The following is a 19,107-nucleotide window of genomic DNA, read 5'->3' on the forward strand; positions in this document are numbered from 1 at the left end:
TAAGTTACTGAATAAAGGTTGTTATTTATTGAATCTACCATATGTAATTTCGATTTTCTTATGAGGAGAATGGAAGAAAAATTGCTTTATTGGATCTAATACTGGATGGAATTCTACAGTTAAGGAGATTTGTATCAAGCCCTGTTTTTGGATATATAGGGTAATTATCCATTTAGCACACGAGTTGGAGATCGTTTTTGGTTGGGGATGTGTGTAGGATCACTGATATATAGAGTGTGGTGTTACACAGTTGCAGTGTTAAAATTTGAGGAGTTTTCACAGATTCACATAGTGGATATGATGTGTGTATGTTTCACTGGTTAAGTATTTGGTGACACAGAAATCTAAAATATATGCGTATATGCAGATATTCGCATAGAGATTAACACATTTTTATTTTTTTTTGCTTTGGAGTGTCTCACAAGTATTGTATGGTGCACTGTAAGGGGCACGTGTGTATTTATTACCAAAAAGGTATGACACTATGTTGAGTTTTTTCTTTTTGAGGTATATTGGCATCAGAATTTGCGGGTGTTGAGAAAAAGATTTTTCGTTGAAAAGAAGAAAAAAAGAGACTTTATTGAACATTTGTTTACATTAGTGGGGTTTGTTTTTGATATTTGGGACATTTATGTGATTTTGTTTAAAAGAAAAGTCTTTATATATAATTTTGATTAACCTTCAAGGGTGGAGGTGGATTACTTTTCTGGGAATTTTTGTTCGTGCTGTGTATTTGAATATATAAGATTTTATATGGTTTAGCAAAGTCAAATGCTTTTCACATTAAACCTTTTCCCTGATACTGTTTTTTGAGTGGAGGTGTATTGCATTGGAAGGAATCACATCCTGGTACCTGGTCAAGTTGGTGACAGTGGGTCAAACCAAAAAAGCGCAGTGAGACTTATCTAGTAAAGAAGGATCATCCATTGTGGTGACTGCAAATCGATGTGGGGTCACCTGGAAGTGGTCACCTGTTTATCTGTTACTAATGGCACCAGCACTAGTTCACTTATCTTTTGGTTTTTAAGCAACTATTAATTGAATAGGACTTACTGATACATTGGACACTACACTAGTGGTAATTTCTGTTGTTCATTCATTTATGAATTTTTTGCACTTGTGACACGTGACAAATTGTTTAGTAGTCTTTATTCACATTTTTGTCAGCAAGATCTATATACACATTTAAAGGGCTCAGGTTTTAAAGGGCCTCATAGTATGCTTGAAACTGCGATGCTGTGGCGTCTGTGCTGTAATGAAGTTTGCCTGTACAGTCTCAGCATGTATGGTCATTTCAGCCTTGTGAGCCTGTTACATTTTGGACAAGTACTTGGCACTCTTTTTAGTCTGTTCATAAAATTCCTCCAACAATTCCACTCTTATTTGGGCCAGAGTGCGCCATTCCTTGCAGGAAGGTTTTTTAAACTAAAAGGAACAATTACCCTTCTCCCCATCAAGACTGACAAGCAACCAGCAAACACAAATGCTCCTGCACTTGGGGATGGACTCGATGCAGGCTACAACCACATTAAGTATGTCTTGGAACATGCACACCTTGCTGCCCTCAAATAGACCGGGGGAATCCAAATATACTGAAAGAGGAAAGAAAAAACAGAGGACGCACAGGCCTAGTGCATTACCATAAAAAATAAAGTGGGTGTTGTACTCACAAACGACAATATAGTCAAGGCACATCATAAAGAACAGCTGGGTCAACACCGCGCTGAGTAACAGTCCGCAATAGGGAGTGTAGACATCCAATAGGCTGACGGGTTTTGAGGACTTGCCTCTTCCTCAGAGCCACTGGCGGATCAGGATCTGGCAGTTGCTTGTCAATCTTGATGAGGAGAAGGGTAATTGCTCCTTCTTTAGTTTAAGAAAACCTCCAACGATGGACGGGTACTATGATTTGTCAGTTTCGGTATAACAGGACCCTTAAAGTAGGTCTTTTGATGAAAAGCTATTTGTGTATTACTCTTATGGAGTTCATGCAAAATCTGCAATTGTTTTCCAGAACGTTGAGAGACAATAGTTTGACAAAGTCTATTGCCCAATTGTTTCAACTGCTTCAATGGCATGATAAGCTAGAAGGAGGAGGAGAAGGGGTAAAATAAATTAATAAAAAGGGAAAGAGAGTGGGAAGGGATTAGAGAACAGGGATTACAAGAAGAAATAAAGAAAAGTCCATAAACTGGAGGCTAGAAAAAAATCCCCCATCAAACTTACAATGGGTTGAGATTAAAACGTTGCGCCATGAGAGGCAGTGGTGCCGAAAAAAAATTTGGGTGGGTGTCAGAGAAGTATCTCCCACTCACTATGTAACCTGAAAAAAGTCAGGAAGGCTACAGCTCATTCCTTTAGGGAAGTAGAACAAGAAGTGGCGAATAAGAACATCCAGTGGAAAGAGGTCCGTTTACGCCGCTCAGGGATTCCAAAAATACTCAATAGAATAATTATACTATCATATCACCCAGCAAGGTGAAAAGGGATGAAATCTATGGGTCATTAGCGACTATGGACCGTATTAAGTAACATCGACATAGTTAAGGTAATACAGTATAAGAATATCTATCCAGTCAGTCCATGGGGCTGATTCCATAGTGTGCAAGTATAAATTAATAATAGTAGGAAACATTTGAAAGCTAGGGATCCCCCGTTACCATTCCCAGCCACCCCCAAACTTGTGCGCATATCAATGGCCTGGAGCAGCTCCCAACAGGGGATGTGATGCCTCAGCCGAGTTCAAAATGTTCACTAAGATTTGAGGCTGGGTCATTGTAATTTCCATGTTCAAGTAGTATGATCGTCATTCTTGCCTGCAGCTATAAACACAGTGCTCAGAATAAATGAATACACCCCAACATATGTAAGAAAACCTTTACTTTCAGAATCCCCATTTTCTATGGGACACTATGCTACAAAACACTCCCACGAATGTGGGCCATTGATTACAAACAAGATTTGTTAATTTGCACACACAAAAAAGTATTTTTCCTAACAAATTAATTCAAGTCCTTGTTGCAAGAATGAAAATACCCCCAATGAACATCTTACGAGCAAAGCTAAATTTTAGACAACAAAATCCTAATTAACAAGAATTGCACTACAGGTGAGTCTAATTATTCATTAAACAAGTGTCCAGCAGACATTTGATTATAAAAGGGCGTTACTTAAAGAAAGCCCCTTTCCATTTCATGCTGTCAGCAATGGCATCACATGGAAGAGAAATGTCACAAGGCCTGAGAAAGAAAATAATTTCTTTACACAAGAAAGGTGAAGGCTACAAGATGATCAGCAAAGCTTTACTTATCAGTCAGAATAGTGTAGCAAAAGTGATACAAAATTTTTACAAAGAACTGCAATCATCTCACAGAGATGTCCAGGCCGTCCACAGAAGTTACCACCTCGACAGGAGCGTCTTCTGATTAGAAGGGTTGAAGAAAAACGCCATGCACGATCACTGTAGTTAGCTAAAGAAGTTAGAAAGTCAAACTGGGGTGATTGCTTCCCGTAACACAATACGGCGTACATTGCAGAGGAATGGCTTGCATGGGTGTTGTCTACAAAGGATGCCACCCCTAAAGCCCATGCACAAAAAATCCCACCTAGAATTTGCCAGGTCCCATGCTGAAAAGAAGACTACTGGGACTCTGGAGTGATGAGACCAAAATAAATGTTTTTGGAACTGATGACTTCAAAACTGTATAGTGTCAGAAAGGTGAGGAATACAAAGAAAAATGCATGATGGTGGCAGTGTCCTTCTGTGGGGCTGCATGAGTGCTGCTGGTGTTGGGTAGCTGCATTTCATTGATGGTATCATGAATTCACAGATGTACTGCTCTATATTCAAAGAGAAGATACTACCATCGTCGTCGTGCACTTTTCCAAAATGACAATGATCCAAAACACACATCTAAGGCTCCTGTTGCATTTCTGAACAACAGGGTGAAAGTGATAAAGTGGCCAAGTATGTTTCCTGATCTGAACCCAATCGAACACCTATGGGGAATTCTGAAGAGACAAGTTGAGCATCATTCTCCATCCAGCATCCAGGCTCTAAAAGAGGTCGTTTTTTGAAGAATGGAAAAAGATAGATGTTGCAATATGTTGCCAACTTGTTCATTCCATGCCTAAAAGACTTGGTGCTGTCCTTACAAATCATGGAGGTCATACAAAATACTAGATGTAATAGTTTTTGTTGTGGGGTGTATTCATTTTTGCAACTAATTTGAGTAAAACTGAAGATGTAATATAAGTTATATTATTAAGCTTACTTTCATGTAATAAGCTAAAAAAATTCTATAAAACTCAGTTTTGTTAAAATTTTGGATATTGTTCTTATGTTCATTGAGATATTGATTAAAATCATACTTTTCAAAAGGGGTGTACTCATTTAAGCTGAGCACTGTATCTAATGGTGGGAGTTGCACTATGCGGTATCAGTATAAAGGGGATGTAAAAAGATTAGTAGAAGACTGCCTGCCTATGAGACTGGGTCAGTGATGTTATTCACAAAACTATAGGTACCTAACACTCTGCACAGAAGCAAACAAAAGTCAGCTGTCCTGATGTTTCGCTGTCAGTCCAAACTGAAATTTACATTGTAGGGGATATTAGGCTCCCAATGTGCCTGAAGCAGAAGGCACAAAGCTCGGAGGTGTTGTAGAGTTATGGGTTAGAGGTCTTTGAACACTTTAACCTATGATTCCTTAAATGTAAAAGCTTACTGTTCCCTTGCCCCTTGTGCAATCTCTTCTTTCAGACAAAAGTCCCTGAAGCAGCATAGTAATGTCCTGAGGGGGGTCAGTATCTCTGCCTTCATAGCCGAAGTGCTCTGTGATCCACATCAACCGGAGAGTCGTAAGGACGCTCAAGTAGATTGTTAAACAGGGTCTGGAGTGTAGATGTAGTCTTGACTGTCTTGGGGATTCCGCAGGTTTTGGCGCCTGCCTCAGTTGTGCATGTCCTCCAGTTTGCAGTTTATATATATTAAATGGTGGACATGTTTCATCATCACTTGTAGTTCTATAAGGTCTCCATCATGGCTGTCGGTGGTCTGCAACTCCCTGTATCGCCTCCTTCAGATCAGACACCACCAGAGAAAAAGCATTTTAATGTCCGATGCAATAGAACGGAGATCCGACGGGGAGAAGCCTGAGCATGGTGCCGACCGGGAGCTTATTGTGAGAGCTCCTGGATAGTGAGTGCGTCCTGCGACCTTCAAAACAGTGATGCCCAAGAGGCTGCGACATACCTGGGGCTTCAGGGCTGCTCCTTAGGGGGAGTCTGAGTGGTTTTACGGTGCACCCTGTGTTGCTGGCCAGTGGTGATGGTGGGACGGAGGATGGAGTCTGGGGAGCCGGCTGACGGAAGAGGAGGCGGATCTTGCCAGAGGTCGGAGCAGTGGACACCGGGTGGTCACGTGGCCACCACAGAGGAGTGCTGGGAGGCAGAGACACCGGCATATATATGCCTATATGAAGGGCTACTTAGGATGGTGAGTTAAAATGTAAAATCGGACTTGTACTGTTTAAAACTTAGTAAGGGAGATCACCCAGGGGATCCAGAAGGAACAGAGACATAAGAGAGAAATAGACCCTGGAGACCCCTATTGAGGAAATTGTGCGGGGGGGAGAAGAAAGGAAAATAAAATTTTCAAGGGACACCACCTTCGGGGGACCCTAACCCCAGTTTGTTTAGTGAAAGGAACCCCTTTGCCAGGGAAAATTAGAATAATATATGAACACCATGAAAAGTAAAGTGGCAAAAGGGGGGGGGGGGCAAGGAATCCCAAACAAGTTCTATAAAAAAATATATACCCTCACAAGAAAAACATTTAGAGGGACAAACCCCAGAGAGACATCAAGGAGTAAGTGGAAGACGGGAGATGGTGATCGCTCCAGATTGTCAATGGGAGAATCTAATAACAGTCAAAGTGTAGAAGCAGAAGATATACTGTAGAGAATGAGTCGGTCAGTGAGAACCCTGAAGAGCAAGAGAGGACCTCACAGATGCTTACTAAATCCGATATAGCAGACGTGTTTGAGATTTAAACGCTCCATAAAATGAGATGGTGATAATACATAAAGATCTGGGGCAAGTTTTGTCACGAGTAGAGGAGACTGTTATTACTTGGGCTTGTTTATCCAGTTTCCCCTCAAAGTTGGAAAAACAGATGGAAGAAATGAGAAAAGGAGCAAAGGAATCTGCTATATAAACTGGAAGATCCGGAGAACAGAGATAGAAGGTGCAACCTGAGGATACGGGGTTTACCTGAGACCTCGCAAGGAGAAGATTTGATGGAGATAATGGTGAAAATATTTAACACAATAACGGACCGATCAGCAACGGAGCATCCGAGGATTGACAGAGTACGCAGAATAGGAAGACCCCGTGGAAGTGGAAACCCTAGAGATTTGATCGTACGATTCCATCATTATAAAGATAAAAGTAGAGCTATGGAAGAAGACAAAAGGATACCGGTAATTAAATATGGAGCAGCAAATTTACAAATTGTTTCTGATACAGTGGGGCAAAAAAGTATTTAGTCAGCCAGAGGAACCTCTTAAAGAAGAAGGTACAGGTCTGTGAGAGCCAGAAATCTTGCTTGTTTGTAGGTGACCAAATACTTATTTTCCACCATAATTTGCAAATAAATTCTTTCCAAATCAGCCAATGTGATTGTCTGGATTTTTTTTCTCATTTTGTCTCTCATAGTTGAGATCTACCTATGATGCCAATTACAGGCCTCTCTCATCTTTTTAAGTGGGAGAACTTGCACAATTGGTGGCTGACTAAATACTTTTTTGCCCCACTGTATATCATCGGAAACATTGGCCAGAAGGAGAATGCTGAAACCATTACTGAAACAGATGAGAAAGCAAAACGTACGATACAATTGGGGGTTTCTAGCATGCCTAATCGGATAGAAAGACAGTTCTGCAAGACTGAGATTTCTGGAAGACTTAAGAGACTTTTGTGAGAGACTCGATTTACAGATAATAGATATCCCAGGATGGGAGGAAGGGGCAAAAGAGAACCGGGGATCAGAAAATGAGAGTTGGCAGGTGGCCCTCAAAAGGAAAATGCACCAGAGATAAAGTGGGGAAGAGGAGGAGGAATGGGAGGGAAATTTTTGGAAGCCCGTAGTTGACTTTTTTTTTTTTTTTTTTTCTCTCTGACCACAGACGATTTAAAGGCAAGTTAAGAGCCCAGGGGGAGTAGGGGAGGATGGAAGGGGAGGAAGAATTATGTAGGGGATAGCCCCGTGTCCCTTCGAATGGATAATGGTACTCTCGCTGGGAAGAATTTAGGTGGAGGGAGAGGGAAAGGAAGAAGGAGTGGAAGGAAAAATAAATAAATTTTTTATATATATATACACACACATACACACACATGGAGTTTAGTTTTATGACCTATAATGTTAAGGGACTAAATAGTCCAGAGAAAAGGTATAGGATCCTTAGAGAATTACAACAGCGATCTATTGCAATAGCATTTTTACAGGAGACTCATTTATTATAGGAAACAAATGTGAAGTCAACTAAGCGTGCTAAAGGACTGGCAATTGGTATAGCTAAAGATTTAAGTTGGAAGATAAATGGGAGGATCCTGAAGGGCGTTTTCTGTTCCTGAAGGGGAGATTACAGGAAATAGAGTGTAAAAAAAATCAATACTGGACGAGGGTGCGTTTCCCTATGCACCATCTGACCAATTGATGAATCTAAAATATAACCTTTATGCAAATATAAAAAAATTATGCTCAGCTGTAATTAATGCCTATTGGAGTAGAATGTACGGCGCACAATAATATAACTGGATACCATTGCAATTATTTACCTTACATCCAAATGATTAATACCAGAGCAAATCAAATACCATACCGTTTTAGATGAAGTGACGGCATACAAAGAGGCACTGTAGTTTGATCATACGCCTATCAACTTGAATATATAATCTCTGTTAAGGAAATGGAGTTACCCCATGGACAAAACTAATTAGATAGTGTAATCTATCTTGCTGCAGATATGTAATACGGTACACTCATCCACGGGCTTAAATGTCAGCCTCTCATGGATGAACCATATACGTCACCATAATCCACCAAAAATACCTCACTGTCTTGAGGAATGCAAATGATGCACTGTAAAACGCAGTACAGACCTCTCCAAAAAAAGGGGGGAGAGGAGTAAATACCATGTGCGTTCAAAAAGTGCTCCCAAAGAAAGACTCAAAGAAAAAAAAGAAACTCTTCATGTTTCACTCCAGAAAACAGAGCTTTGTCAGGAGTATAAAGAATTAAAATAGGTCACATAGTGGCTAGAAGTTGTGCTCAGCTGTACATGGTGGCAAAATGGCATTTGTTTCACCTCTATATATAGATCTCCCCGCACATGCTCAGTTCCTCAACAGACACCATCTTGCAGACAAAAAACTGCACATGCTCAGTACCTCAACAAATGCCATTTGTGGACAAAAAACAACACCACAGCAGCACATCAGTCCACAACACAATATACTCTGCTGGTGCTCTCAAACACTGTTAATGCCCCAGGACCAAAATTGCAGTTCATACCATTATATAGTATTTATGGAGCAAAATCAAACAAAAAAGCACAGAATCCCTAATCACACACAAAAGGAAGGAAGGTAAATCCTTAATTTAAACCATAAGGTGCCTTTGAGCCTAAACGGAAAATCCATTTTCCTTCAAGATTCAAAAGACATTTATCTAGGTCAATAATCCAAAAGTCTAAGAGGTCAGCCTTACCATCATGTTTTTTACTGGTCTGTCCTTGTTTCGAGCAATATCGTTCACATGTGCAAGAACTCGTCTCCTAAAGTGGCAAATTTGTTTTCCTACATATATTAGGGGGCATGGGCATTTTAAAGCATAAATCACCCCCTTTGTGCTGCAGTTATAGGTATATCTTATTTTAATAATCTCCCCATTTTTAGGGTTAACAAACTCCTTGGTATTGCTCAAGAAAGTACATGCCTTACAGTGACCACACCAGAAACTACCTTTTGGTTTCTCAGGTAGCCAGGTGTGTTTCATTGATGTTTTTTCTAGATGACTATGTACTAAAATGTCTGTCAAATTCCTAACCCATCTGTAGGTTATCTTGGGGTATTTAGATAGGATAATTGTCCTGATGCAAAATGTTCCAATATCTCTTTATGATGTTGAAAATCTGCCCTCATTGATTGAATATTTACCTGGTGAATATTTACCTGGTGAACTTCCCCAATGTACCAGGCCAGCAGCTATGAAAAGAGGAATTCCTACTGGTCAATTTATGAGAGCCCCCTAATATATGTAGGAAAAACTATTTGCCCCTTTAGGAGACGAGTTCTTGCACATGTGAACGATATTGCTCGAAACAAGGACAGACCAGTACAAAAACATGATAGGCCACTCTTAGACTTTTGGATTATTGACAAATATGATCTGGGTCCTAGAAAAGGAGACCTAGATAAATGTCTTTTGAAAATTGAAGCAAAATGGATTTTCCATTTAGGCTCAAGGGCACCTTATGGTTTAAATGAAGGATTTACTTTCCTTCCTTTTGTGTGTGATTAGAGATTCTGTGCTTTTTTGTTTGATTTTGCTCCATAAATGCTATATAAATGGTATGAACTGTAATTTTGGGGCATAAACAGTGTTTGAGAGCACCAGCAGTGTCTATTGTGTTGTGGACTGATATGCTGCTGTGGTGGGTTTTTTTGCCCACAAGATGGTGTCTGTTGAGGAACTGAGCATGTGCAGGGGCCATTTTAATGGCCATCTCTATATAAAGAGGTGAAACAAACGATAGTTGCCATTTTGCCAACATGTGCACCCGAGCACAACTTCCAGCCATTTTAATTCCTTATAGCCCTGACGAAGCTCTGTTTTCTGGAGCAAAACATGTACAGCTTTTTTTTTTCCTTAGGGTCTTTCTGTGGGAGCACATTTTGAATGCACATGGTATTCACCTCTCCCCCATTTTTATGGAGAGGTCTGTACTGCATTTTACAGTGCATCATTTGCATTCCTCAAGACAATGAGGTATTTTTGGTGGCTATGGTGGCGTATGGGGCTTATCCATGAGAGGCTGACATTTAAGCCCGTGGATGAGTTTACCCGTATTACATATCTGTAGCAAGAGAGATTATACTATCTAATTAGTTTTGTCCATGGGGTAACTCCATTTCCTTAACAGAGATTATATATTCAAGCTGATAGGCTTATGATCAAACTACAGTGCCTCTTTGTATAGCTCAGAGTAGTAGATGTTAGCCCATGGAAATGCGCCTAGGCACAAAAGTAAATCAGGGCCCAAGTGTCTATGTTCCAACAATATATAATCTAATCTAGAATACATTGCATGTGCTGGAGAGTAGAACGTATAGTCTATCTCTAGGATGTTATACTGATATAACATTCTTCGCATAGCTTTCAGACATCTACCTCCCTCTCTCTGCACGTGCAGCGTCGTGTCAATCTGATGATCCATGCAAAAATTAAAATCCCCTGCCACAATTAATTTGTCCACTTTAAAATCCAGGAGCCTTCTCGATAGGCCATTGGATTTCTATTAGGGCAGTGAATATTTGTCAGTGTACACGCTATTTCCTATTGAACTAAGCCCTTATTGTAAATCATCATCTTTGGCAAATAACAAATCTATACTGGACGAGGGTGCGTTTGCATTTAAAAATCAGTGTCAACATACACTTTGTATTGCGAAAAAAATTAACAATTGTGTAATCTGAGGCATTATTTTCAATGGATTTTCATTCGTAAACCAAAGATTACGTTAACCGAGGCGTTGGTAAACCAAGGTACGCCTGTATTAGTATTGCAATACTTTGTATTGGGATACATAGAACCAACATACATCTGAATTGGCAACATAGTACAACATTTGTGTCACATTTGAGATATCTGGCTAGTTACACTGACCTTGCACAGGGACTTAGGGTTGATTCACACCACAGAAATACAGGCTGGATTAGTGTTACAGCTCCATGGATGAGTGGTTAGCATTGCTGCCTCACAGCACTAGGGTTGTCGGTTTGAATCCCAAGCACGGCAATTAATTTCCATGATCTCCCTGGGCGATAACCCTAACATACATGTGCTGGTGGCAGCATCTTTGCTTTCTGTCTAAATGATCCCTAGCATGTGAATTAGAATGAGACCTTGTCTGTTCAAACACCTTTAAAGCTGCACCTTATGTGAATGTCAAACGATGGGATGAGATAAGGGCCTCGACTAATGATTGATTTGATAATGCTGGTTTGCACTCCACCCCCTTGGGAAGGTTTGTTGAGCTGAGAGAGAGTGAAAAGGATTTAAAAAAAAAGTTAATAAAATAATGGCATGGAGTCCCCCCCCAAATCCATAACAGACCCTTATCCGAGCATGCAGATACCACATGCCTTCAAAGATTTATTTCCTTTGTTGAATCGCCTGCTTGGTTCACACTAGATGCGATTTAAAATTGTGCTTTTTGTTGGCAATTTCACCATGTTTTCTGTAGATTTACCAATGAGTTATTGCGTTTTCAAATGTATTTTGCATTGTGATTTCTATTGTAGTCTATATGTGAAATCGCTACATAATGCAGAAAAAGTTAGACAAGAACTACTTTTGAAATTGTGCTGCAGCAAATCACTTACGTTAAGACACTCACATCCACATTTATTAGATCCAATATCAGATACAATTTCAATTCCCAAATCGCACCTGAAATCGTGCACCCTGGATGCGACTTGGCATGCGATTTGCATGCCCTGTGACTTGCAAATCGCATGCCAAATTGCACCCGATGTAACCCAGGGGCTAACACCACAATCACATCTAATCCGATTTGGAAATTGGGCAACTTACAATGAAGTCCACGATTTCGAAATCAGATTGGATGTGAATGGAGCCTATAGTGGACAATAGGGTGCGACTTGGCCTGCGATTTGCAAGTTGCCTAGCATGCAAATCGCACGCCAAGTTGCACCCGCTGTGACTGGGGGTCACCCCGGTCACATCAAAGCGGATTTTGAAGTGGTGCGACTTACACTACGGTCACATCATGTGACTTACAGTGAAGTCACATGATTTCAAAGTCGGGGGATATGCTGATTTAAAGTGTGATTTGCAAGACATCTGACACAGATCTCTCTGCAAATCGTATGAAAAGTAGTGTATTCATTACTTTAGAAATTGTTCCGGCTCCGAATAAGTTTGAACCACACCAATATGAACGCTCTAATAGCGGTCACATTGAGTGCGGCTTGGCATGTGATTTGCATGACATGCGACTTGCAAATCGTATGCCAAGTCACACCCTATTGTCTGCTATTAAAGCAGTCACATGGGTGCATTTTCGACACCGATTTATAAAGTAGTACATGTACTACTTTTGTGGCGATTTGCATAGATATCTACAGTTGTGTCCAAAATTATTCAACCCCCAATGCTGTAAAGGGGTTTAGGGACTATAGTGTACATTTGGAATTGTATTCAGAATCAAATCCTACAAGGACGTTGTAACTACCCAAATGCAACTAAAATGACATCAATTGTTTATGTAATACAGTAGTAAATGGTTCTTATGTGGTTTCTTCATTGCCACAATTATTCAACCCCTTAAAGACTACCACTCTGAAGAACAGAGGTTCATACAGGTGCTTTCCATCAGGTATTGAAAACACCTGTGGATGTCACCGAGCAGCAATCAAGCATAATAAGCACCAATTAGGCAGCTTTAAAATGACTGTGATACTCAGCTCCTTCTAGACATTTACTGGTGTGGTTACAAACATGGTGAAGGCAAGAGAATGGTCCAGGAAGACAAGAGAAGAGGTGATTTCTCTTCACAGGAAGGGCAATGGCTATAAGAAGATTGCAAAGATGTTAAACATACCAAGAGACACCTTAGGAAGCATCATTCGCAAATTCAAGGCAAAGGGCACTGTTGAAACGCTACCTGGTCGTGGCAGAAAGAAGATGCTGACTTCGACTGCTGTGCGCTACCTGAAGCGTAGAGTGGAGAGAAGTCCCCGTGTGACTGCTGAGGAACTGAGAAAAGATTTGTCAGATGTGGGTACAGAAGTTTCAGCCCAGACAATAAGACGCACACTGCGTAATGAAGGCCTCCGTGCCAGAACTCCCAGGCGTACCCCCTTGCTGTCTCCAAAGAATAAGAAGAGTCGACTGCAGTATGCCAAAAGCCATGTGGACAAACCACAAAAGTTGTGGGATAGTGTTCTGTGGACTGATGAAACAAAATTAGAACTGTTTGGGCCCATGGATCAACGCTATGTTTGGAGGAGGAAGAACAAGGCCTATGATGAAAAGAACACCTTGCCTACTGTGAAGCATGGTGGAGGGTCAATCATGCTTTGGGGCTGTTTTGCTTCTGCAGGTACAGGGAAGCTTCAGCGTGTGCAAGGTACCATGAATTCTCTTCAGTACCAGGAGATATTGGATGGAAACGTGATGCAGTCCGTCACACACCTGAGGCTTGGGAGACGTTGGACCTTTCAACAGGACAATGATCCCAAGCATACCTCCAAGTCCACTAGAGCATGGTTGCAGAGGAAAGGCTGGAACATTTTGGAGTGGCCATCGCAGTCACCAGACTTAAATCCGATTGAGAACCTCTGGTGGGACTTAAAGAAAGCAGTTGCAGTGCGCAAGCCTAAGAATGTGACTGAACTGGAGTCCTTTGCCCATGAAGAATGGGCGAAGATACCCGTAGATCGCTGCAAGACACTTGTGTCAAGCTATGCTTCACGTTTAAAAGCTGTTATAACTGTAAAAGGATGCTGTACTAAGTACTAAGATTGAATGTCACTTGGGGGTTGAATAAAACTGATAATGCTGTGAGCACAGAAAAGACATTTGTGGTTATTTCATTATAACTGTTATGTTATATTTGTCTGACCTACAAGTGCCTCTTTAATGTAAATGTAAGCAAGATGACTGAATGATCAAAAGCAATGTCAAACTGGCCAAAACACTCAATTTCAGTGGGGGTTGAATAATTTTGGACACAACTGTATGTCAGATGTCTTGCAAATCGCAAGGAAATCGGCATCTTCACTGTACGTCGCACAATTTCTAAATCTGCTTTGATGTGACCGGGGTGTAAGGCCTTTTTATGTTTGATTTCCTGAGTGTTTTTCCAATTTATGGGAAATCCTGCATACCACACCAATATGAGCGCTCTAATAGCGGTCACATCGAGTGCTACTTGGCATGCAATTTGCATGACATGCGACTTGCAAATGTACTACTTTTGTGGCGATTTGCATAGACATCTGTGTCAGATGTCTTGCAAATCACAAGGAAATCGGCAACTTCAATGTAAGTCACATGATTTCCAAATCGGCTTTGATGTGATCAGGGTGTAAGGTCTTTTTATGTTTGATTTATGGGAAATGCCGCATACTAGCAAAGGTAAATTGACATTTTCAGTATTGCATGCGAGATGTGGTCATGTGACTGCCTTAACTCATGCGATAATCTGGAGTGAATTGTGCCCATAGTGCCAATAAATATTGCCATGGGGCAGGGGCGGACTGACAACTCATGGGGCCCCTGTGTCCTTGCCCACACTCAAAGCACACCCAAAAAAGCCTATAAAAGGTACCAGGGGCATTTCATGGGGCCCCCTACTGACCCTGGGCCCTCGGGCAGTGCCCGAGTGCTTGAATGGTCAGTCCACCCCTGCCATGGGGTTCCCTTTCACATTCCTGTTCAATGTTCTGTTGTATGCTGCACAGGTACACTTCGCTGTGGCTTTCTTTCTGACTCTGATTTGTGAGGCCTGTATACCAAGGGTTAACGCAGGTGGGAAGAGAATTAATCGGGTGCAAAAACTTTCGGTTGCAGTAGGGGGTGATTTATTTATTTTCTGCAAGTCCTTGCCTGTGGTGGTTTGGGGAGGAAGAGATATTGTGGTGAATTGTCCCAGGCCACACTCACGCTGTATTTGGATGTGGGCTGTAAATGTTTTGCATTTTTTTCCTTCTAAGGTGTGTTTATTATCTTTGCTTTGTAATCCTAACACATATTAATTGCTCTGCTCTTACAAATCTGCACTTGGCTATAGTTTGCTTTATTTAGACTGAAATGCAGTTTTCAGACAAACCTGATGAGAAATGTATGTGTGGGGGATTTGGGGCGGTGGGAGATGTTTTATTTTGGCAGGTATGTATTTTGATATAGACATTTTGATCTGCAGCCTGTTTTGTGGATAGATAAGCCTACTACGTGATTCATATTAACTGTTTTTTCCTGCTGTAACCTGTGAAAGCACAGTTCATTAGAAGTATAATCTTTTAGATTGTAAGCTCTTATGAGCAGGTCTGTTCTATTTTAGCAACATCAATCCTGCTTTTTTTTTTTTCACCAAGAAATTGAATGTACCTACTTGTTGTTGCTGTCCAAATAAATGTGGAATGTGTATTTGATCAATAAACATTTGGACTATGTATTTTTTGGGGGGATTATTTCATGTTCTAGTTGAAAGTACTAGCACCCCTAACAATTATTTTTGCTAGCTATATCATATGCCCAAATCTTCCTTGTTAGAGTGCACATATGCAACTATGTCAAAACTAACAAACCAAAAGCCCCCTATTGCACCGCAAGACCATGTTATGTACCAATGAATAGGTCATGTTCATTGTGCAGCTAGCTATTCTTTTTCTGCAATCCTCTTAACAGTAATAAATTATGTCCCCAATTTATGTTGACTTTGGGCTTTTACCAGCAAATATATATTCGCCAATGTCATATACACAGTAGAGCCGCAAACATACATTCACCAATGTCATATACACAGTAGGGGCTGCAAACATATACAGGTGAAACTCGAAAAATTTGAATTTGCATTACTGAAATAAATTAACTTTTGCACGATATTCTAATTTTTCGAGTTTCACCTGTATTCACCAATGTCGTATACACAATAGAACTGCAAACATATATTTGCGAATGTCATATACACAGTAGAGCTGCAAACATACATTCACCAATGCCAAATCCACAATAGAACTGCAAACATATATTTGCGAATGTCATATACACAATTGAGCCGCATGGAAAATTGCTATGGTGCACAAATAAACGCCAAGACGGCTGTTGGAGGCGCTAGAGCAGCTGTCATACCAGAAATACACACACACCCAGAAGTGGTAGTGGGGAGTGTTAGTGGATGGGAGTGTAGTGTGAGAGTTTAGTGGTAATTTGCAAGTCCATTTTTTAGCTTTGTGGAATTCCAGACCACATCTGGACATGACGAAATCGCTGTTCTCCACCAAGGAGCTGATCCTTATTTGCCGGGGAAACATTACTGATAATTGTATTTTCAGTTGCAAACATGTCCAATTCCTAGATCCATTGAGGTACATAGCAGAGGTTCAAGGTATTCCATAGAAGTAGTTATTTTCTTCCTAACTACACAGGTGGCACAGACATAAGCATACACCCAGGGCCACTGTTGGATATCACAGGGCCCCGTACAGCATACCTGACAGCCTCCCACCGCCAGAGAAAATATCCAAATTATATTTATGGTAAAAATACACTAAAAACATTATTAATGGACACAATCCCAACCATATTCCTGTGAAATCTAAATGATAAAACTGTACTGAGTTCATAAATAAAGCTGTGTGTGTAATTGAGCTCTTGGGGTTCATTCACATGGGTGCTGTGGCCTGTAGAGTATGAATCAGTTGTTTGTTTTTGTGGCTGTCGCCGTTTGCAGGCAACCTTTGTTACACTATGGAAATGCTGCAGGTCATAATTTGAAAAGCATATGGGTGCAGGTGTAAAGCCCTGAACACAGACAGTGAGCATTCAGGGCACTTCCCCACACCTTCACACCTGTCAGATTAAAACCTGTGTTCATACAGCTGCTGTGTCCCCATAGTGTAACAGGTGGCTTCAGCCACATGAACAACCCCCTTGTTCATGCTGTATAGGCCAGAGGTCTTGTGTGAATGGGGCATTTTTTACTTTTTTTTTTCCTCAGCTCATTAATTTGCTGCCCAACGTGTGGGAACATGCAAAAATACTGCAGGCATATTATTGTAAAAGTGTGTTGCACCTAACCGCACAGTAGTGTGGTGCCATGCGTTTTGGTGGCTGTAAATGCGTCTGTGTTTACTAGACGTGTGGAGGTGCAATTAAGTTTTCATCATGGTACCTGCGCACATCTGCAGAGGGCATTGCATTTCTTTGATGTGCTGGAGAAAAAGTGCTCTTGCATGTGTTTCTGCACCACAAATGGTGTGAACAAGTCCTAAGGGCCAGTTTACAGTATAGAAACACAGTCTAGATGTGTTCCAGATGCGTTTTTGCATGCACTTTTTTGATGCATGTTTAACGTGTTCCAGAGCATTTTTTTATGCATTCCAGTTAATTTTTTTCCCCTCTCTTTTTCTTAAATTTAATTAGGGACATGTGCGTTTTCATGCATTCCAGGGCGTTTTACCACGTTCCAGTACAGTTTTATGCATAAACAATGCAGCCTGTTTGACTTTTTTGGCAGTACTTGCAACGCACTGGAACTGCAAGTGCTGATGTGAACTATGACATTGACAACCATATAACCTTTTTTCTGTGCGTTTTGGATGCAAAAAAAAGCAACTGAAACACATGTAGTGTGAACTGGCCCTAAAGGTTATTATAGGTAAGGGAACGGGACTGAGCAGGAATTGTGAATTCAATCAGACTAGTGGTGAGATACAATCAGGAATCATATAATAATGCGAGATCTGAGCTGTAGGTGATAGTAAATGAGACACATTAACTTGATCAGTAAATAAATATTTAAATAAAGTGTGAGGCGGTGATACATAGATTTGTAGATAGACAGGTGATGATGGGGGGGGTGGGGGAGGGGGTCAAGTTGTTTAAGGAGAGAGGTTTAACCTCTCTAGCGGTATGATTATTTCAGATTTTTGGTGCTGAAAGCGGTACCATTTTTTTGCATGGAAATATGTATTTTTTTTTTATTGTAGGCCTGTAATTTAGGAATAACTCACTAAAATCTGTCCGAACAAGAGACTAGTAAACATTCCGGATATGATAAAACTTGAAACACAAAATCATAAATTATAATTTATTAAATAATCATAAAAAATAATAATATAATAATAATACATTTAATTAAATAATATAATCAAACCAAAAACACTGAAATTTGAAATATAGTGCCAAGTTCGCACATCGCTGAGCAAAGTCGCAGAATCGTTTTCAGTGTCTGATGACGAATTTCTCCACAAATCATCACTAAATTCTGCAAGTGGTTTTGATTTACGATCGCTGTTCTCTAGCTGGTCTAAAACCGCTTTTGACATAAAGGGACGTTTTTTGGACGCCATGGACTTTTCTAAGTTTCCAAGCAGAAAGAACAGTCAAAATGCAGGCAGGGGACAGGGCAAAGCAGTAGGGACAAAATGTATGTGAAATGTTTTGAAACAGCAATGTTTTACTATGTAATAATAATTTTTTAAAAAATGACATTTTTTTTTAAATCTCAAATTTGCCTCCGGTTCCGGCACCGGTACGTCCCGACATCAAAGGGACCGGAACACAGAAGCCGGATGCCTGCATCGACCGGAGGAGATGGCCGGGGACGCTGCAGGGGACACATGACGGGAGCGAAGGACAAGGTAAGCGCTGCAGGGACTCCCTATGCAATGCTGCATGGTAAGCCCGAGTGTAGCTCGGTACTGAAACTTTACCCCGAGCTACGCTCGGGAATACCGCCAGGCAGGTTAAGGGCTCGTTCACACTTGACTTTATTTCTAACTCTTGCCAAACGGCTCTATAGCGTTTGACAGGTGTTTGGGAAGCATTTTTAACGTTCCCCAAACGCCCTATGTGTGGTTTTGAGGCATGTGATAAGCATTTGCCAAGCGTTAAAACTGCACCACAAATGCCTGTAATGAAGTTAAATGGTATTAACGCTCCGAAAACGCCTCGCAACCACACCGCAAACGTCTGCCAGGCATTTGAGGAGTGGTACCATAGACTTGAATGGGAGGCTTCAACTCCTCCTGACTCGACATGAGGCACCAGTTTTGCCGTGACACAATGCTAAC

General features: G+C 40.9%; 1 protein-coding gene across 8 annotated transcripts in view; it reads left to right on the plus strand.

Moving 5' to 3' along the window:
- NFATC3 (nuclear factor of activated T cells 3) overlaps positions 1-19,107 on the plus strand; it is a 619,175-nt gene that overhangs the window by 492,756 nt on the left and 107,312 nt on the right. For 4 of the 8 annotated variants that reach the window (XM_089676351.1, XM_089676356.1, XM_089676357.1 and 1 more), the window contains one exon: positions 18,586-18,675. The exons of the other annotated variants lie outside the window; for them this stretch is intronic. In XM_089676351.1, the coding sequence (XP_089532477.1) occupies positions 18,586-18,675 (90 nt within the window). The remainder of the gene's footprint in view (positions 1-18,585; positions 18,676-19,107) is intronic. 8 annotated transcript variants of the gene reach the window in all.

This window comes from Staurois parvus, unplaced genomic scaffold, assembly GCF_062004578.1.
Source record: "Staurois parvus isolate SC_StPar_1 unplaced genomic scaffold, SC_StPar_1.0 ptg000167l, whole genome shotgun sequence".
NCBI classification, from domain to species: Eukaryota; Metazoa; Chordata; class Amphibia; order Anura; family Ranidae; genus Staurois; species Staurois parvus.